This window comes from Labrus bergylta, chromosome 23, assembly GCF_963930695.1.
Source record: "Labrus bergylta chromosome 23, fLabBer1.1, whole genome shotgun sequence".
NCBI classification, from domain to species: Eukaryota; Metazoa; Chordata; class Actinopteri; order Labriformes; family Labridae; genus Labrus; species Labrus bergylta.
This window is the reverse complement of record NC_089217.1, coordinates 3328735-3349013: the sequence shown is the minus strand read 5'-3', so window position 1 is coordinate 3349013 and position 20279 is coordinate 3328735. Positions and strand designations below refer to the sequence as shown.

The 20279-nt window shown below is 42.8% G+C and overlaps 1 protein-coding gene across 1 annotated transcript; it reads left to right on the top strand.

Annotated features, from left to right (window-relative positions):
- The first annotated feature begins 257 nt into the window (after nucleotides 1-257).
- fgd6 (FYVE, RhoGEF and PH domain containing 6) lies at nucleotides 258-19985 on the top strand. The gene is made up of 21 exons (XM_020646585.3): nucleotides 258-507; nucleotides 2335-4369; nucleotides 7844-7955; nucleotides 9579-9646; nucleotides 9739-9769; nucleotides 11957-12108; nucleotides 12741-12897; nucleotides 13001-13088; nucleotides 14362-14412; nucleotides 14508-14566; nucleotides 14654-14725; nucleotides 15257-15325; nucleotides 15867-15950; nucleotides 16108-16187; nucleotides 16297-16399; nucleotides 16490-16633; nucleotides 16726-16828; nucleotides 17365-17459; nucleotides 17578-17706; nucleotides 17800-17948; nucleotides 18440-19985. Exons 1-21 carry the CDS (start codon nucleotides 498-500, stop codon nucleotides 18480-18482), a joined length of 3834 nt encoding a protein of 1277 aa, XP_020502241.2. The 5' UTR covers nucleotides 258-497; the 3' UTR covers nucleotides 18483-19985.
- The last annotated feature ends 294 nt before the right edge of the window (nucleotides 19986-20279 follow it).

Genomic DNA, 20279 nt, shown 5'->3' with positions numbered 1-20279 from the left:
TACTTTTTTTATTCTTTTGTTATTTATGTACTGCCACATGTTCTATTTTGGGGAGGGTTGTTTTATGACATACTTTTGTTACATTCATATACATATACTGTACAAGTCCTGATAAATGTGAAATTCATTAAAAAAATCTGTTTATAAAAATTTATTTAAAAAAAATAAAGATTTTCAACTGCTGAACATAATTTTTTTTTTTTTTTTTTTTACCTTCAACCGGAAGTGCGTCGTTACATTGCAATGTAACTTGACAATGTTGGGAAAAAGCACCGTGGCTGAAAACTTCGGGAAAAATGGAAAAAGTATCTGGCGTAAAAGCTTTATCCGTGCATCCGCCTACAAGATAAGGAACAAAAAGGCGATGGATCTGCATTTTGTCACCCTGGAGTTGTTTTAACTGACAATGGTGTCGACGGAGAGAAAAACGCCAATTTTCTCGCAATTCCATTGAAAGTATTATTTACCCCAATGGAGAAAGGAGCCAGTCGGGAGTCATGAGCACAGGTTTGTTTCGTGTGGGAGCTAACTTAACTTAGCAAACTCCTGCTATGCAAGCTTCTTTTGTGGTTATCTAAAAACTTTTAATCAAATAAATTAATCCGTTTCTTACCTGAGACAGAGAAATGCGCAGATTCTGTGTTATAACGGAGGGTGGCATCCACTCTGTTCTTTTCTCCCTCAGCCACAGTTAATTACAGTTTTTCTTAATAATAACAACTTTTTAAAATGATATTAAAGAGAACATTGTTTCATTTTTGCTGCTTTCTACAAAACCCTCCACAACGCACATTTAAAAAAACTTTCCATTCGGGATTAAAATCAAAGCTGCTGTTGCATCTGTAGGGGTTAAATCCTTTGTCTTAAAACATCTGTCCTGCTGTTGATGCAACAAGTCGGACAACACGCTACACTCTTAACATCTCGTATTGAAACATTAACATGAGGCTGGATGTGTAGAGGTGCACTCGTTTTAATAAACTGAACATGTGTCATGGAGTTCAATGTTTGATCTCTTAAGGACAAAAGCGGTTTCACTTCAGATACCTGGCGCTCCGTGCTGCAGCGAAAACATAAGGCCAGATTCCGCTCACAGATCCGGCAGATTAATGCAACTTTTGTTACTTGCTTTCTAACTCTTATATCCATGAGTAGAAAGTTTATTAGCTCGCTTGAATGTCATCGGAAGCATGCACTGGCAAATTCGGCTCATAGATAAACCACAAAGTCGCAGATGAATACAGATATAAGATGGACTTTTCCTACCCATCACCGCCATACCATGGGGGCACTTTGGTAGACATCTAGTGGGACCACTTCGTAAAGTTAGATTTTTCAAATATGATACATATGCCGATTTGACAACGGGACTTCTTATTATAAGTATAGTGTGTTAACTTTCCCCTTAATGTTTGTTTTTGTTGTTTTAAGGCCCCGTTTCGTTAAATTCAGTGATATTTGAACGGAGTTTAGCGTGAGGCTCCGTCTGCAAAGGCAGAGCAGCGTGCAGGGGGGCTGCTGAGCGGTTTGTTGGTCGCTGGTCTTTTCGGAAACATCCGCTCGATGACTCCACTTCTCGTGGTGTCCGCCTGCCAAGAATTTCAGCTAGTAGAGCGGAAAATGTGGCCAATAATCTTAATTCACAACTTTTTATTAGAGTAGGGACTGTGTATTTTTATTTTTTTACTTTGTGTTGCCAGGTTAATTCATGTGGCATTTGGTTTTTTCTGACCATATTTGTATATAATAGTAAATATTTCCGTTCCATAGGGGGAGAAAAGCATAAAATACTGTACACTATCCTTCTCTGTAACTCAGTTATAACAACATATCTTGGCTCAGACTGTAAAAAAAAGAAGCAGACAAAAGCAGAAGTATATATATATTTTATATTGGTCGTTGGTTTGTTGCCACAATATAATTTAGACATGAGACATGCAAAGCTCTCTAAAGAACAGGAAACAGTACAAATACAACTGTTGATTTCAGGGAAATGATCCTGATTTCCTGAATGTTTTTCTGACATAAGTGGCTATATTACCACATCAGTGTTTATTTAATCAGATGTTTACTGGATGAGAAGTTGTGGAGCGTTTAGTAAATGCATATATCCTTAAGTTTGATCCCTCCATCACTTCAGTCCTCAGTTCTCCCCCTCTGACCCTAAGATTGATCTTTTGACCTGAGGTTTAACCAAAGCTTGCAGCTGTTGGTGTTGGAGGAGGAGGTGATGATGAAGCATGCTTTTCTTCGCTGTTCTGGGTTGCATCATTCAAATGGAAGTGCGAGTAAACTATTTTTGCCTTTTTTTTTCTTCTTCTTTCTTGTCTGCAGGTGTGAAGAAGCCTCCATTAGCTCCCAAACCTAAACTCCCCGCTTCCACCAAACCCTCTCCCCCGCCCATCGCCCCAAAACCAGGTCTTCTCTCCCAGTCTTCTTCTGCCGTCTCCCAGCCTTCCCCTTCCACTCTCAAGAGAACTAAGCCGGCTGTCGCCCCTAAACCGTGCATTCCAAAATCCTCCACCTCGTCTCCCCCTGTTTCACCCCCGCCACCCAAACCCGGTGAAGCCCTTCTCCTATCTCAGGAACAACAGGAAACTTTGGGAGACAGCCTCTCGCTTCTCAACTCCAAAAATGGGATTTTATCAGAGGAGAACGAACGACAGTCGGATTACATCTTTCCCACTTGCTCCTGTGGGCACAAGGACGGTTCTCAGTCCGGGCATCTGGAGAACGGAACTACATCTGAGAATGGGAGCGATTCGCACAAAGAGGTGTTGCAGAATGGGATTTCTTCAGAAGGACTCCCGGGGGCGAGGACGCAAGAGCAGGCAGAAAACTGGGAAGAGGATGGAGCTGTAGAGGAGAAGATTGAAAGTGGAGATAGGAGCAAAAAGCCCAGGGATAAACCTCAAAGACAAAGACACCTGGACAGGAGTTTGGTAACCAAAGAGGCACAGAGGACTGAGGAGCAGAAGGAGCACACCTCAGAGACTGTTCAACATCAGGAAAGTGCTGCTGCTGAGCCTGATGTTTCAAAAGCGGAGGTACACAATGAGACACAAAGCACACCTTTAACAAACTCTAATTCAGCCTGTGATGTTGCAGGCAGCATCACATTCCTCTCTACTCCTCCTGAGTTGACTGAAGAGTATTTTCAGACAGAGCACAGGGAGCCTCCCACCAGGTTACAGCCTGATCTGCAAGTCCCTGCAGCCCCCAGTAAGCCCCTTCCGGTCCCTCAGCCGCGTAGACTTAAGAAGCCGGCCCTGGTGAGGCAGGATGGCTTGGAGGGCGGCGCCCAGGATCACCTGGTGGATGAGGTGCAGGGGGCTGAGGGGAGTCTAGCTGGTCTGTCTCTCGGTTCAGCGGAGCTACAGCGGCGCTCATGTGAGGACCTTTTACACCAAAAAGACTCCGGTGTGGGAGATGATGAAATCAACGCTCCTGTCCCCCCACCTCGTCAGACCTCGCTCTCTCCTCGCCTCCACAGGACAGTCCACCTGCCTCCCTTCTCTCTTAATAAAAACACCTCCCACTCCTTAGGTCTGCTCTCACACCCCGACCCGGTGAGCCACGCTAAGGACTGCGTGGATGAGGAAGAGGAGGACGGGTACGGGGACTTTGAGCGCTACCCGATCACGCACAGCCTCCCCAAGCAGATCAAACTGGGCTGTCACCCTCCGCTGGTTATCGCCAGGAAAGCCTTCTCCGCCGACGACCAGCAGTCGCCGAGAGCGCCGCCGAGAAAACCTCAGAGACACAGCCTGCCGGCCCCGACTCCGCCTTCCATCTGCCCCCCTGCGCCCCCGCATGCCAACACCCCCATGAGGGCGTTACCTGCGCCTCCCCAGGAGAAGACAGCGTGGCGTTTCACCCGACCCTGCGTCACCTTCTTCAGCCGGCAGATACCTTCCCGGAGCAGCGTGCCGCCAAAAGGCAGAGCCCCGGCGCTGGGGGGCAAGCAGAGGGCGCAGTCCTTCTCCGCAGCAGACCTGGCAACCCGGGCCGACTCTCACAAGAGGAGCCTTTCTTTCCGGAAACTGCTGGAGCTCCGGCTGTCAGTCAAGATGCTGCCCAAGCTGCTCGCCAAGGGAGGACAGTCCCTGGACTGTACCAGCATGGAGTCGAACCGGGGGGAGAAGAGCCAGGAGCGGCCCAGGAGCTGCATAGGGGAGTCCGATGTCTGCGGAGAGGACGGGGACGGGTCAGTGGAGTACGAGAACGTCCCTCTGTACGAGGAGATCCCGGAGTACATGAACCTGCCGTTTCACAGCGGGAGGCTGGGCTGGCCTCATGACTCTGATGATTCAGACATCTATGAAGTACAGGATCCCTATCACAGATACCAGGACCATGAGTATGAGAGGTAACGCCATTATGCATATTTAGTAGTTTATGCACTTTGTGTGGTAGAGAGAAGTCAAGGAGAGAAGCCAGAAAAAGGGCGATCCAATTGTATGGATACACATTTAATAAAAAACTAATATCAATGTTGCTTTATGGCCGAGTGCAATATCCAAATCAGAGCATGAGGAATATCTTCATAGAGGTATAAGAAGTGAAACAAAACAGCATTTTAATCTGGTATTAATCGGCCAGTGAGGTCAAGGTGTCGATCTTTTGAGATAGAATTAAAAAAAAAAGGCTGCACTTCTTTGAATAGCATTCATCAAAGAAAGTTCAAGTTCAAGAAAAAAAAGACGTTGTACTGCTGCAGACAATGGCTCCTTCTGTTTATGGGAGAACAAGACTGTGAAAGTAGACGTCGACCTGCTGTCTAACACTTAACCCCTCGGCTGCTGCCCTGTAATTTCAGGTGAGCTGTGGCTTCACTGTGTGCGACAGGTTGCCCAGGTGACTTTAGTGGTTTGTGTTTACGAGCGTGTGAAAGTCTGTGAGCCACTAGGCGCTGTGTTTGAATAGAGCATTGATGTGCTGCAGGTCGGGCCTGTTTTCCTGTGGGTTATTTTCAGTGGCCAGGGCAGGAAATGTCTGAGAATCGCAGAAAACGCCACACGGCTCTCTAGAACAGGGAAAATAAACCTCCAGCAACCACCGGCCTCCTCCTCCTGAGGCTGTCCGCCCTCGCACTGTGCTTAGCCTCTTCTTAACCCTCATCACTCCACTTTTCTCCTCTCTGTGTGTGTCTCTCACTGAGTTTTGTTTTTTAACCTGGTCGAGGAACAGAAGAGGGCTGTTTATAGAAAAGGAGGACGAAGTCGCCCGGCGGTTTCTGAAGAGGAGTTTTGAACAGTGGCTGTCTCCATGTTGGACATCCTCTGTTCACCTAACTTTCAGTCAATCTAGTAAAGACACAGAGAGGTAGTGCTAGAGTGGTAAACAGTTACAATGCTACCACCTGTCAGTCAACCAAGCCCCGCCCCAATTATGCATATTTATGAAGAACTCTTGACTTGATAAAAATCAAACAGATAACTATGTAAAGACATATTGTAAATGCTATTGTTTTTGTACCAGGGTGTAAACTACACATGTTTATTTCTGGAATCAGTGATTCCTTTGCTTTTACAGCCAGCCTCAAGTGGACACTCTGGGAACTGCAGTCTTTTGCACTTCTCCATTGGCTTCAACTTGAAACACCAGAGGTTACCGCTTAGTCACAAATCCAGTTGCTATGACATTTGTCCTGGATAATGACTCTTAATTGGTTATTAATTAACTTGCTAATCTCATCAGCACGGGTTGGTTGAACTGGGGACGCAGCCAACAAAATGTCTCTGTTGCTGAGTCACATCCATCCCATTAAGATCCTGTTGAGTTACTGTGTTATTGATAGTAGGCTCAGACTGTTTGTCATGAGGATTTGTTTGGGTGATAGATGATTCCTCTGTCGGACCATCGCTGAGCACAATCAGTGATGAAGTCGAGGCCAAGTTAGGTGACTGCGAGGTGTGAAATCAGCCTGTTGAAAAACTATTAAGATGTACTCAGCTTCTTAATTCTGGTCTGGTATGCAGAGTGGTTACCACAGTGTAAGCGGAGACGGAGGGAGCGAGTGAATCTGTAGTGTTTCCCAGGCATCTGAGCCTGTTAGGTTTATGTAAGTAGCCCCGGGCTGTAAACAAGTGGCGCTCTGTGCCTGACCCAGTGTGTTGGAATGCTCCGCTATAGAGAAAGAGGTGAGGGAGAGCCAGTTTGAATTGAGATTTAGGTCAAAGAAACCGTCGAGAGGCATGTAAGAAAAACAAGGAAGCGGAGAGCGCGAGAAAGGAAATGTGAGAATTTTTTTGGGAGTCCCACAGTCTTTTTCTATCTCATGTTTATTCAGAGCCATCGCTCTCTCTGCCAACATCTACAGCCAGTTCATGTTGGAGGACAAAAAAAAAAAAAAAAACGCATGAAGGGGCAAATTCAGAACACGATCTCTTCAGAATTTCATCAGTGCTTGAAATCAGACGGCTTCTTTCTACTGAACCGCCGCTGAGAGTTAGACAAACACATTAGTGACACAGACACATGTTGCTGCTTGTTCTGACCTGGCACACTACCCTTAATGTGGGAAGAGTCAGCATGTTGTGTTGCCCCATGCGGCATCAGATGCTAGAAAAACAAGTCTTAAACATTATGGCTTTTTATTTTATTTAATTGAAAATGGATTTAGACATATTTAAAAAAAGGGGGGGTTGTAAGATCTCTACTTAATTAAATCATAAAATGCTGATCAGGCATTAAGAAAACATGTTATGTTGAAGTGCTGACTTCTCTGGCAACAATGCAGCAGCTTCAGCTTTGGGTTTGTTTTTGTTTTGACGAGAGAAGTAGTCGGTTTTAAGGCACCCCCCACACGGCTGTTTTGGACACCCCTCAGTTTTCCAGGGAAACGGCAAACCAACAGGTGTTGTAGAGAAGCAAACTGGGTCAGATAGAAGTGATTCTACCCGACTTAAAGAGCCTCGGATAAATGTTGGAGATGCTTTAGAAAAATGGAGAGAGGTTAGAACGCAGAAAGGTTTACAGACCGATTTAGACCTGGCTAAACACTGAAGCTTCAGCGTTCTTGACATAGTGACCTGAGTGCACAGATGTATGGAGACACAATTAATAAAAAACAATATCAATGTTGCTTTATGGCCAAGTGCAATATCCAAATCACAGCATGAGGAATATCTTCAGAAGAGCTGGCTAAACACTGAAGCTTCTGTGGTCTTGACATAGTGAACCGCGTGCGCAGATACTGTCTGGCTTCAATTAATTTAACAATATTAAAGTGAGTAAAGTAATCACCTTCCCCTTGTTGTTTGGTTTAGAACTGATTCCTTCTTTCTTTGCTTCAGCTGTATCAGCAGTTATAGATCATGAACATGGCTGCCAATTACTTTCTTATAAAATAAATCAGTTGTCTCATTACTCTGGTTCTATTTGGAATAAGTAGAAAATTAAGCATTTGTATTCTTTCAGGTTTTTTTTTATAATTGAACGTAGCTATTCCTCCTTTTCCTATTATTTTTATTCAAACACTCCATCTGTTAATGATTCAGACAGTGTTGACATTTTCTTTAAACCCACAAATTAAAAGTGTTGAAATGACTCCTATCATTACGGTTGTCATCACAGTGCAGTCGATGTTTTGTACCAGACCTCTGAGGATAAAGTGTTTTGTATTTGTCTTCCTCTCTTGAACATAAAAAACGACACATGGCCGTCTATAATCTCTGTTAATCTACGGGAGGCTCCACTTCGGCCCTGTGCTGCTTTTTTCATTCCCTCACTTTGACATTCCTTAAAAAAGCCAAAGCTGTAACCTTTAATCTCTTGTTTTGATGGAGACTCTGCCTTGGTGTTTGTTTTCAATGTGTGTTTGTGTTGTCTTGGCGAGCAGCGGCTGGCTGAGACAGGACATCCACTCAGAGGAGGAGGAGATCCACAGCTCAGACGAAGAGGAGAACAGCTCCACCTCCAGTAAAGAGCACCTGGACGAGGCGGACAGACAGGTAATTACCTCTCTCGGGATTGTAGGGGTCATTACCTCATCATACAGTCATGACACTAGAGTTATAGTTATAGTATATAAAAAAATCAAATTAAACTGCAAGTTCTGCAAGTACATGAAAGTAGTGCCAAGACCATTAAAAATAGAACAATAAAATATATGATTTCTGTCCTGACATGTCTTTAGTTTCCTTATGATAACAAACAAAAAACAGCAAACACCGTTAAACACGAGTTTGAATATTTGCGTGTGCATGTTTTTTTAGTTTTTATAGTCTTTAAAAACTGTAATGCACAAATTTCCCCCACGGGGGATCAATAAAGTTTATCTTTATCTTTATCTTTAAAAGTTAAAAACAAATATTTTTCATGACTAATCTGTGCAACAGTGAAATTCTGACCTCTCAGATTTATCTTACAACATCTCAAGGGTTCCTAAAGTCCAGTTTGGGAACAAATTCTGTCCTTTTTTTTTTTATTTAAAAAATGCACACCTTTTGCTTCCTGCATGGGTATTGCCCATCACACTTCTACTTTGATTCCAGCCCCTAGAAGAACACACCACTCACATTTGCTACAATTAACCTGATGGTAGCTGATAGATTTGGCTTCATTTAGCTGCATCAAAATGTTGCATAACCATTGTACCCGGGCTTCCATCCAATAGTTAAAATGTGCACATGCTGAATGAGACAGAGCATTGATTGTTCTCATTCAAAAAAAACATTATTTTTAGTAAATTCAAACTTTGCACTGCATTTATTGCGATAAGGACGAAATAGTGATAAGCTGTGCAGCCCCTAGTGTGGCTGCTTTTATTCACACTTCATACATGTGGAAAAAATGGCCGAGCTGTTTTCAGACGTGATGCCAGCGTATAAAACTGTCAGAGTGTTTACAGATTACAAACGGGGCGTCTCGTCGTATCACTGCCGCTGTCTGAACTGTCAAACTGGAGCCTGTGGAGATTGTGTGAATGTTGGCTGCCAAGTGTGTTAATTGCCTGCCACAGCTTCAGAAGTAGGTGTGTGTGTGTGTGTGTGTGTGTGTGTGTGTGTGTGTACAGTGTAAAAGGAGAGGCAAACACAGAAAGGTTGAAGGTTCAGGAATAGCTCTCTTAATGACTGAATGAGGGTTTTTTTTTTTTTTTTTGAACGTCCCGTGTGACCCTCTCTGTGATAATGTCAGCGCCTGTGTCTGATGCCCCCTCACAGCTCTTGGGTATCACACACACACACACACACACACACACACACACACACACACATAGGGCTCCGATAGGACCAGTGGGACATTTCAGTCACGCTGGGGGCCAAGGCCGCTGTCCAAATTAAGTCATTGAGAGACCGCCCCCCCATTACCATTCAGCAGCACACACCATCAGAGACACACCGAGGGAGAGCAGGGAGGGAGGTTGTTGCTCCACTTTCCGGGGCTTGATTGACTTGTTGTTTGGGAAGGCTGTAAACGCAGTCCTGATGCTTTTCCCGAGAGAAGCAGGAGCCCGTCATCATGGTGGTTTGCAGTGAGCCTGTGAGTGAGGAGCGACTCGTTTTGGTTTAAAAAAAAAAAAGAAAGTCGGCTGCTGTAAGCGTTTCAAACCGTTTCTGTTTCTCATCTTTCAGCAGGAGGACGAGATGAAGAGGAAGAAGGTGGTGCACATCGCCCAGGAGATCATGAGCTCCGAGAAAGTGTAAACAAATCACTCTCCAGGTCAAATATATGCTTAAATAATGAGCTTTTTAAAAATCTTTTCTAATGATGTCTTTTCTGCTTTTTCATCAGGTTTGTGGACGTCCTAAAGCTTCTTCACATAGTAAGTGTTTCTATTTATTCAAGAGTTTGCCGCTGAAGGGAGCAGAAAGCCTACCATAATAAATTGCGCAGACGCTGTGATTGTTTTTGAAAGGCGTTCAAAAGCTTCTTTTTTCCTCCTCCCAGGGATGGACATGAATTAATGAGCGTGTTGGCTGTCTCTTACTTAGCTGCCCATACAGACTTGAATAAAGCAGTTATTTCAAAGCGGAGCTGCTGTGTTGGAGGGGGGGTTTTGGTTCCCCCTGGTAGGCGGCAGTGGGCAGGTGAACGCATGGCCACAAGAAGGGAGGTGCTTGCTTTGATCGGAGTGTGTGTTTTGGTGGAGAGGAAGAAAGAGAGATAAGAAGCTTTGAGTTGGATTCAGGGTTGGTTTGGCTCGAGATGAGGTGACTCATGTAGTTTGTGTGGTCAGGTTCAAAGCCAAAGGTTTGTTTTTTTAACCTTATTTTGCACGTCTCTGTGTGATCAAACCTAAAAACACTTTTGGACACTTTTGGAAAGTGGTCAAATGATCCATTGCCAAGGTGTTATAAAAAAAACGATTGTAGTGAGTTGTTACTTTTGGAAACTTTTAAGTTGATTTTAGGTTTCCGGGATGACTAGCTCCTGTTGCTAAAATGCTACATTGCATGTTATCGCTCCTCATGCAGCCTGGGCTCTGATTTTGAATGAAGGCGGGACTAACAGGAGTCATGTGACTGGATGGCGTCTGCGTTTTGTCATGACAAGGAACAAACATTTCAAAGTGTTTTGAATTGACGCAAGGTCAATTAAGTTTTGTAAACAAGTCTTGACTAAGTGGTATAACACTTCATTTCAATAAATAGTTGAAGTACAGACTGTGCAGTAGGTCTTGTCTTGAGGGGGGGAGGGGGGGTCTCAGGTGAGAGGGTTCAGAGGGCCCACTTTAAGGCTCCGGGGTCCCACCTGTCAGACGGGTCTTTAAAAGAGCCCACCACAGGATTAGTAGAAACCACCGACCTGCGGTTGGACGCGGGGGGGGGGGCAGCTCTGTCCAAGAAAAGAGGTCATATGGCATTCTTGTCTCTCTGTGTGGACGGCCCGGCCGAGCAGCAGCTGCTTCCTCAGGCCGCAGAGACGACCTCCAGACACACACACGCATACCTCAGATAATCCCCCCCCGTGTGTGTGTGTGTGTGTGTGTGTGTGTGTGTGTGTGTGTGGAGTAAGTGTTGTGTAGGTGCAGGTCAGGAGGGTGGGTGGGGTTGGTGACTGTGTGTGTATACTTGCGGCATGTCCTCCTGCTCATGTGTTTACATTTTTCGTCTCTTTTGAAGTTTATTTGTAACCAGAGTTCATGTGTGTTTTAGTGAATATTAAGTCGGCGGTTTGTCGGTTTATCTTAAGGACGAGAACACTCCGAGTGGGCACTTTTCCTTTTTTCACTGTCAGCACATGTGGTGGGTATATAAGACGTGCTTAAAGTTCATGACATCTAATACATCACAGATTAATTTTTCGGAACTTGTGTGGCTGAAAAACACTGACAACATTTAAAAAAAAATGTTTTGTGGGGTTTTTTTTTGTGTGAAAGTTGTGTCGCTGCTGAGTTGAAATAAGAATGCAAAGATTTACTGAGTGATGGGAACTGGAGACATTTTAGTAAGCTTGTTGTTCTTTTTGAAAACCTTGTTCAGAAGGTTGTAAAGGGGATGTGAGCAGGACTGTGACCAAAGTACAAAGTGTATCACAATACAGGAGTTACAATCAATAGAAATAATTATGATGTGTGAGTGAGCACACACCAGGTCAGTGGGGTCCTGCGTGGACTCCCTGCTTCCTTCCAGTTGGATGTGAGTGTTGGCACACATCGGCCAAAGTCAAGAGTGCTAGCTCAGCTCTGTGCATGTGATGTGTGTGTGTTGTAACGTACGTGCAGAGTTGGAGGGAAAAGGGAGGAGTGGAGTGCAGTTTATGAGGTGATAACCAGGTGTTCCTGTTTAAGTGCAATACAGTATGTTTGGTCATGTGTCACTGCACCATGTGATAACACTAAGTATGTCTGTAAAAGTGTGTGTGTGTGTGTGTGTGTGTGTGTGTGTGTGTGTGTGTGTGTGTGTGTGTGTGTGTGTGTGTGTGTGTGTGTGTGTGTGTGTGTGTGTGTGTGTGTGTGTGTGTGTGTGTGTGAAAAATATTGATACCAATATCCTCATAATCACTGCAGGACTTTCGGGATGCTGTTGCCAAGGCGACGCGTCAGAATGGGAAGCCGGTGGTGGATGAGCGGATCCTCAGTCAGATCCTGTATTACCTGCCGCAGCTCTACCAGCTCAACAGAGACCTGCTGAGGGAGCTGGAGGAGAGGGTGGCACACTGGTACACACACACACACACACACACACACACACACACACACACACACACACACACACACACACACACACACACACACACACACTCTTACTTTATCATACTTACCTTTTACTGTCTGTTCATTCTGTGATGTAATGGTTTATATTATATATGTCACTTCCAGTTGTTTTCTTGATCTCATGTCCTCTCCCTCTCTTCCTCCCCTGCAACACTCCCACACACACACACACACACACACACACACACACACACACACACACACACACACACACACACACAACTCCCATTTTAAAAACCCCTTATTCAAACCACTGAAAGGCGGTTTTAAACAAAGGTGAATCCCAGTGATTACCAAACTGTGTGTTGTTTGACTCACGTGTTAGCAGAGCTGTCTCCTGCTTCAACATTGACTTCCTGTAATTGCTGCCATTGTGCCATGTTACAGTACAATTAACTTTTGCTGCATTTGGTGGATATAATCTTTTTTTTCCTAAATACATGTTTTTATCTACTTTTTGTTCAACCTGGAGGTTTGTTTTGAACCTTTCAGAACTGGACATGCTTTTAGCAGCATTTCTGCAATCCACTACTTTACTAACTGATGGGGAACTGTTTCTTGTCTTGTGTGGCTGCAGGAGTGATCACCAGAGGCTGTCGGACATCTTTGTACAGAAGGGTCCGTACCTGAAGATGTACTCCACCTACATCCGGCAGTTCGACAACAACGTGGCTCTGCTGGACGAGCAGTGCAGGAAGAACACAGCGTTCGCCGCCATTGTCAAAGAGTTCGAGGTAGGAGCTGGAAAATGACCTGTGTGCTTCTTCATTCTTCTTCTTCTATTAAAGTGAAATTTAACCTGCAGTTGGTTTTATACGCTCGTTCGTTTCGTCTTAGATGAGTCCGAGATGTGCCAGCCTGGCTCTGAAACACTACCTGCTGAAACCAGTGCAGAGGATCCCTCAGTACCAGCTGCTGCTCACAGGTACAAACACACACACACACACACTGACACACACACTCCTTCTTCTGTTCTGTTTCACTAAACTCTGCACACTGAAGGTCGAGGGTTTATTGAATCAGAGCTTCCTTTATTGACAGCACGTGGATGAAACTTATTTGAAGAGTCTGGTCTTTGCTGGTATTGGTGCGACGCTGACACCTGGTGGACAGTTACAGTAACAGAAACAAGTTTGAGAGTACATTTATTCATGTACTGTGATAGTCTTGTAAGTCATTAATGTTTGTAAAATGTGTGATGTATACTACGTTATACTTTTACTCCATGACATATCAAAGATAAATGTTGTACTTTTGTCTCCATCACAGTCACCAGTATTCATCATTACATTAAAAAAACAAAGGATGTGATACAGTACTTGAGTAATTTTCTATTAATAGTTTTCAGTCACGTGACAGGCGTGGAGGCTTGGAGGACAAAGCGGGGGGGGGGGTTAGGGAAGTGGTGGCCCTTATTGAACACACTGTGGAGCTGCAGTACAGGCTCAGAATCAGATTTATTGTCCAGGTATGCTTACACACACACACAAGGAATTGAACTTGGGTGAACTGTGCTCTCTTATGTACAGGTACAACATTAAATATCAACAATAAACATAATAAGAAAAAGACTAATATTTACATGACTAAATATGAAACAGTGCAGTGGTGCATAGTGCAAAAAGATGCTGAAGTAACATGATGATAAGTAAAATGCAGTTATGTGACAGATGGGTCAATTAAGATGTCAATTACAGTATTTACATAAATAAGTGTGCGTGTATTATCATTTAAATTAAATAATATCAGTGATTTCAGTGATGGAAACAGTGTTCAAAGTCCTCACCGGTGATGTTTACACATATATTAAGTTGAGAATCCCACCCGTTGCACTCCTGCCGGGATGAAAGTCAACAAAAGTACGGGCAGTTTTATGTTTTTTTCAGTGTGTCTTCAGTGTGTTTCTCTGCATGTAGCAGATTGAGAGCACAGCTTTTCCTGGTAACTGTTAAAGCGAAGCCGTCATTTTGAAAGAAAAACATTTTTGTGTTCACATGGATTTTTTCCTTGAAGCACAAAAAACCAAAACAGTATTCATAGATATTTCTTGGATCTCGCAAATATCTGTGGGTGGACCGCCTCCTCGTTCCCTCTGTTACTGTGTTGTTGTTTTTTTTTTACCCTGCAGCTGTAACTCAGGTTGAATATGAACAACCTTTTCTACCTCAAAAAAAAACAACATTTTTGCTCTTTTCCAGATTATCTGAAAAACCTTCCAGAGGACTCTGAGGATTATAAAGACACACAAGGTTAGAAAACAGGATGCCACTCACCAGGATAAAGATTTTAAGATGTACTAGTAGAAAAGAAACACTAACGTCCTTATCTCTGCCGTCCCATGCAGCCGCCCTCAGCATCGTGAAAGAAGTGGCCAACCACGCTAACGATATCATGAAACAAGGGGTGAGACCTCAGTCCACACAGAGATTTACATTTGATCTGCTTCAGCGTCATGTTCCTCCTTCTCCTGACCTCTCTGATGCTTTTCAGGATAACTTTCAGAAGCTGATGCAGATTCAGTACAGCCTCAACGGTCACCATGAGATCGTTCAGCCAGGCAGGGTGAGTTAAGAACGTCTTTTAAAAAACCCAAACAAAGTAAACTTCCAGACCTGATAGGTGTGCTACTCTCTTACTCTAAGAGATTAATAAATCTCTTATTTTCACTAAAGCCTTTCTAGGGATGCTTTTCTCTCTCCTCCAAACATTTCCTCTCTCTCTTCCGATGTCCTATCCAATAAAGGCAAAGATTAAAAATACATCTTTAAATTTGCTGCTCCCTTTTCTCAAAAAGAGAAAGAGCTGAAACTTAACGAGCTGCTCTCATTGGAGGATTTTAAATGACCTGTGAGGCAGCCTCATCTGACTGTAGATGTCAGACACTTTGGTATCTGTGCCGCCTGTCTTGGCCAGGACACTCTTGAAATAAGCTTAAATAACGATCTATGCCTTTAAATAAAGTTTAGATAAAAAAAAAAACATTTCAATCTACCATCATACCAAAAATCTTCCTGACATCCCCTCCACTTAACCCTGAACATGTCTGAAGACATTACATTGACTCTAATGAACGGAGCGCTCTTGTGTTTGCAGGTGTTTCTGAAGGAGGGCACTCTCATGAAGCTGTCCAGGAAAGTCATGCAGCCTCGGATGTTTTTTCTGGTGAGCCACAAGTAGAACAATAAATTCCACTGGTGTTATGTTTTAACTTCATTTCATGTAGAATGAGAGACTATTGAAACAGCTATATAAAGACATTTCCCTGCACGCCCAATTATGCTCTCTGTCCCAAACGCTCAGACAGAAATTGGGAAAGGGGCTTCTGGGTACTCTGCACCCTCAGCCTGGAATCTTCTGCAAACTGACTTAAAGCTCAAGGAGCCGGTGTCCTTAAATGTTTTAAAATCTAAAATGAAAGACATGGAAGCAGATTCTACAGGATGTCGATGTTTTAGCTCGGCTGTTTGAACAACTGATTTCCAGATATGACTCTTAGATGGTTCTGTTTTAATCCAACATGTTGTGTTTTTTAAATTGTACTGTGTCTCTTTTTGTATTTCCTTCTTTAACTTTGTGTTTTTGCTGCTGCCTGTCTCGGCCAGGTCTCCCTTGAAAAAGAGGTTTTTAATCTCAATGGTTAAATAAAAAATAAAATTAAAAAATATCTGACTGAAAATGTTTCTGTGTTTGTTTGTTTTCTCAGTTCAATGATGCGCTCATGTACACAACTCCGGTCCAGTCTGCCCAGTATAAACTCAACAGTGTGCTCTCTCTCGCTGGGATGAAGGTTAGACACTAAAAACACTTTCATCTACATTTTTTCTTCCTTTGCTTACTGACTGCTTTTCTTTCTCCAGACCTCGGGTGTCGCTCTTTTTTTTTGTGTGCTGAATGTTGGATGTTTTTGTTTGTTGGTCTGTTATTGATGGATTTGTGTTTTCCAGGTGAGTAAGCCCAGCCAGGAGGCGTATCAGAACGAGCTGAACATCGAAAGTGTGGAGCGCTCGTTCATCCTGTCTGCCGGGTCAGTCTTAACAAGTGACGCTCACACCAGGCATATCACTCAGTAATCTGCTAACATTCATACATGTGATCGTGCGTCTATAAGTGAGATCTCCGATGTATTTTTGCAGCTCCGCTACAGAGAGAGACGAGTGGCTGGAGGCCATCGCCAAGGCGATAGACGACTACACGAAGAAGAAAATCACCTTCATATCAAGCCGAAGTCAGGAGGAGGTAAAAAAAAAAAAATCTGTGTTGTAGATTTGAAGAATACAAACCCTCTGGATGTGTCTGTGTTCACCCTTTAGCTTTCTGCTTCTTAAGGCGGAGGGTGTTGTCGACAGCGGGGCCCCGTTAGGTTCAAAGGCCCCCATCTGGATCCCGGACCTGAGGGCCACCATGTGCATGATCTGTACCTGCGAGTTCACGCTCACCTGGAGGAGGCATCACTGTCGCGCCTGTGGAAAGGTTCATGAGAAGCTGCTGCTCCTCCTACATGTACTGCATGTTGTGTCTTTAATCATCAGCTCATCACAGTTTGTGTGTTTGTGACTCTGCAGGTGGTGTGTCAGGCCTGCTCAGCCAATAAGTACTACCTGGAGTATTTGAAGAACCAGCCCGCACGCGTGTGTGATCACTGCTTTGCCAAGCTGCAAGAGAACAGTAAGTGAACAGGGATTACAGACACTATTTTTGATGCATGTTTTCTTTTAGTTTCAGTATTGTTTCCCCTTTAGTCAGACAGAAATTAAAGTCAAATTTCCCCTTGTGTAATTTGAACAAATTGTTTTAAATTGCTCCAAAAAGTCAGAGTACCAATGTTAGCAGTTTAGCTAACTAGCTAGTAACAGACAGTATGTGTCTACCCAGAACCTACCAAAAATATATTTATTATTTACATTTTATTTGTTTGTTCAACTAACGTTAATTCCCACCACTATTCCTCTTAAGTTTTTTTAAAGAGCAAAAGTGTTTGTGGTGTTTTTATGGGTTTCACAATAACAACAAATTCAAATATCTACAGACTTGTCTTTAAAAGTCATGACTCACAGAGTTATTTTCAGAGGCTTTTCTTGATTTATATTACATTTAAGTGTGAAACATCGCATATAAAGACTTTAAACATGAGGGGGATATTTTACTTTTGGTTGAATCGTTTTGTTTTGCTGTAATAACTGTTTTTTCTGTTTTTGTTTCAGGTGACCGCTGTGCTTCAACATCGGTCTCTCCGATCAAATCTGGAGCTTTCTCCTTCACGAGGAAACAGAAGAAGATTCCTGCTGCACTGAAAGAGGCAAGAAAACATGAATCAGCACTTTCATGTCGTTTTTTTTCCATCTTCAATCTTGCATCTTTAATACAGCATGAATGCAAAATGTTTTAACTTTTATACTTTTTTGTTTTTTTTGTAGGTGTCGGCCAACACAGAGAACTCCTCCATGAGCGGTTACTTAAACCGGTCAAAAGGCAACAAGAAGCAATGGAAGAGGCTGTGGTTTGTCATCAAGAATAAAGTCCTGTACACCTACGCTGCCAGTGAGGTACTCACATCTTCTCTTTTTTGTTGTTTTTTTGATTTACTCTTGGTAGCTTGTACGTTTATTGGCTGTTTATAAAAAATATTTTTCTTTCAGGATGTTGCAGCGTTGGAGAGTCAGCCCTTGTTGGGTTTTTTCCTGAGGGAGGAGAAGAACGGTCCGGCTCAGAAGCTGCAGTTTAAACTGTATCACAAAAACACTCTGTTCTACATCTTTAAAGCTGACGACATCCCGACTGCTCAGAGGTACCGGAAATAAAATAAAACTCACACAGTTATTGTGATCAGAATGTTACTTCTGGTTTATAAATTCTGGGGTGAAAAACTGTTTTGTAGTGGTGGGACGGTGTTTCAAAAACTTTGTAAGAACACATCAGAAGATTGTGGTGTATCAGCAAAGGCGTGTCCAGACTTTTTATGTCTGGGGCGGACCATCTGGTGGATTTATGGGGGGGAGGCATGAAGCTTTGATGCACACACACACACACACACACACACACACACACACACACAAGTAAATAGCATTTATTTACCTTTTCTATCTCCACTAATCAAATCTATTTTAACAACTAGCAAAGTGTCATACAGATGTTATATTCCTGTGTGTATATATGTATTTTTTGTACTAACACAACACACATCTTCTTTCTTTGATTCTTTAAGGCGGTGTTTCCAAACCTTTTATCTAAGAAAAGCTTAAGCCTCTAATTTTCTGATTTTGGATTGTTTGTCCTCAGATGGATCGAAGCGTTCCAGGAGGCGATGATTCTTGAACAGTGAGTCGCTCAGACGACAGTGAAGTCTAATCACAGCAGCAGAGCCGGTGCATAGCAAACACACACGACCCCCGACTGATCGCAGTTCAGAGTTTTTACCGGCTCAGGAAGTAACCCGGGATGTTTAAAAAAAAAAGAAAAAAAGAAAACTGGATTCTGTTTGAAACTTACTCTCTACTGTGGAGATCAGAGTTAAGTTTGTTGCAGCTGTGGGTCAAAGATCAAGTTTTTAAAAAAACGTGTTCGTGGAAGTGAGACAGGACAGTCCTCCAGGAAGATTTGAAAGACCTCGGGAAATCCCGGGAAGTCTGGGAAACCACTTGGAACTCCAAACAGATGAAGAAGTTACTTTTTAAGAAGAACCAAGAATCGAAAAAACTCTCCACAATCATTCCATCATGTTTGTATCGGCCACACCTTTAAAATCTAAGGTGTTATTTTGTGGAGGTGAATTATAAACACAGGATTTAAAAAGCCCACTCTAATCACTGAGGGAAACGATGAGTTTAATGATGATTAAAGGTGGGATTTTACTGTGAAAATCCGACTTTTACGAAGACACTAAAAGTTGATGCTCTGCTTTTTAGGTTGATCTCTCTGGTTTAGAGATACTACTCCTGTGTGTTTGTTTTGTTTTTTAAGTTCAAAAATGAATATCAACATCCTGGAGAAAACTGGAAATGTCACGAGTAATGTAGATATTTGACATCCAGTTTCATGTGTGTTTTTGCCTGTTTCAGCAAACTGGGTGAAACTGTGTATATGGACATGACAGAGCATCTTTGACCTTTTTTTTTTTATATATAGCCAAGAGCTAATATTTATGAAATAGGAAGATTTATTGTGTGAAAAAGCACAGGTTGCCACTTATTTTGGGAGTCAGGGTTTGTTGGGAAATATATTCCATCAAAACCGTTTATTCTTTTAAGACCTAAGAGGAAAGGAGCTTCTTTTTTTTTTCTTTATCAGAAAAATCCTACAATTAAGAACTGTATGTCCATGGAAATGTTTCAAAGGAAGAAATCATTTGACTTTCGGTGCTTGTTTTGCAGACATTTCAGTTCCTCTTTTTGAGATTTATTGCAATAACAAATAGGATGCTCTATTTGAAATTCTAAATGAACAAATTCAAGTGTAGGCATCCAGTCACTTTCTAGTCAGGGTACTGTGGGTTAGCATCGTTTAAAACAATCATTTTTTAAATTCTGTTTCCTGTTTAGGTTGCTGTACAGTTTGTTGCACTACACCATTAGGAGTTAATGACTCGGTTTGAGAAGCCTAAATCTTACTTTTCTAGTGAAGGAATTAAACTGTTAATCCTGTCTTTGGGCTGGTGATGTATGAAAATGCTAGTAAAAAAAAAAAAAACCTACCAAGCATGAGTTTTTCCAGTGATTGTACATTAACATTTTGTAAACATCCACTCTTTCAGAGTAAGAGTCTCCTATAAACAATGATTCTAAACTGTCAGGCAACAGTTTTTAATAAAAAAATATATATAAATAAATCCTGTCCTGGTTTAATTTCCTGTCCTGTTCATGATGATCAAAAACTGCTGTCGCGACTTAATTGCAAAGTGAAGACAAACGTGTGCAAGAGAGGCAGAAGTTGAACTGTACTCAACATCATAGATCTCTATGTGCATCTATCATCCTGGTCAGTCTTTGAGCAGGGGATCAAAGCTCTGGTTTTAATTAGGCAGACTATACTGTGGCTTTCTGCTCCATTTCCCCTTAATCTCCCTGAGCTGTGACACTCAGCTGTGTCACATCAAACCTTTTGGGCAGTGGAAAGACAGCTC

What these genes read in the sequence shown, in the direction of transcription:
- fgd6 (XM_020646585.3), top strand. An exon ending in GAGGAGAGGGTGGCACACTG is followed by an intron (nt 12,109 to 12,740) that starts GTACACACACAC and finishes GTGTGGCTGCAG; the next exon opens with GAGTGATCACCAGAGGCTGT. An exon ending in CAAGCCGAAGTCAGGAGGAG is followed by an intron (nt 16,400 to 16,489) that starts GTAAAAAAAAAA and finishes CTGCTTCTTAAG; the next exon opens with GCGGAGGGTGTTGTCGACAG.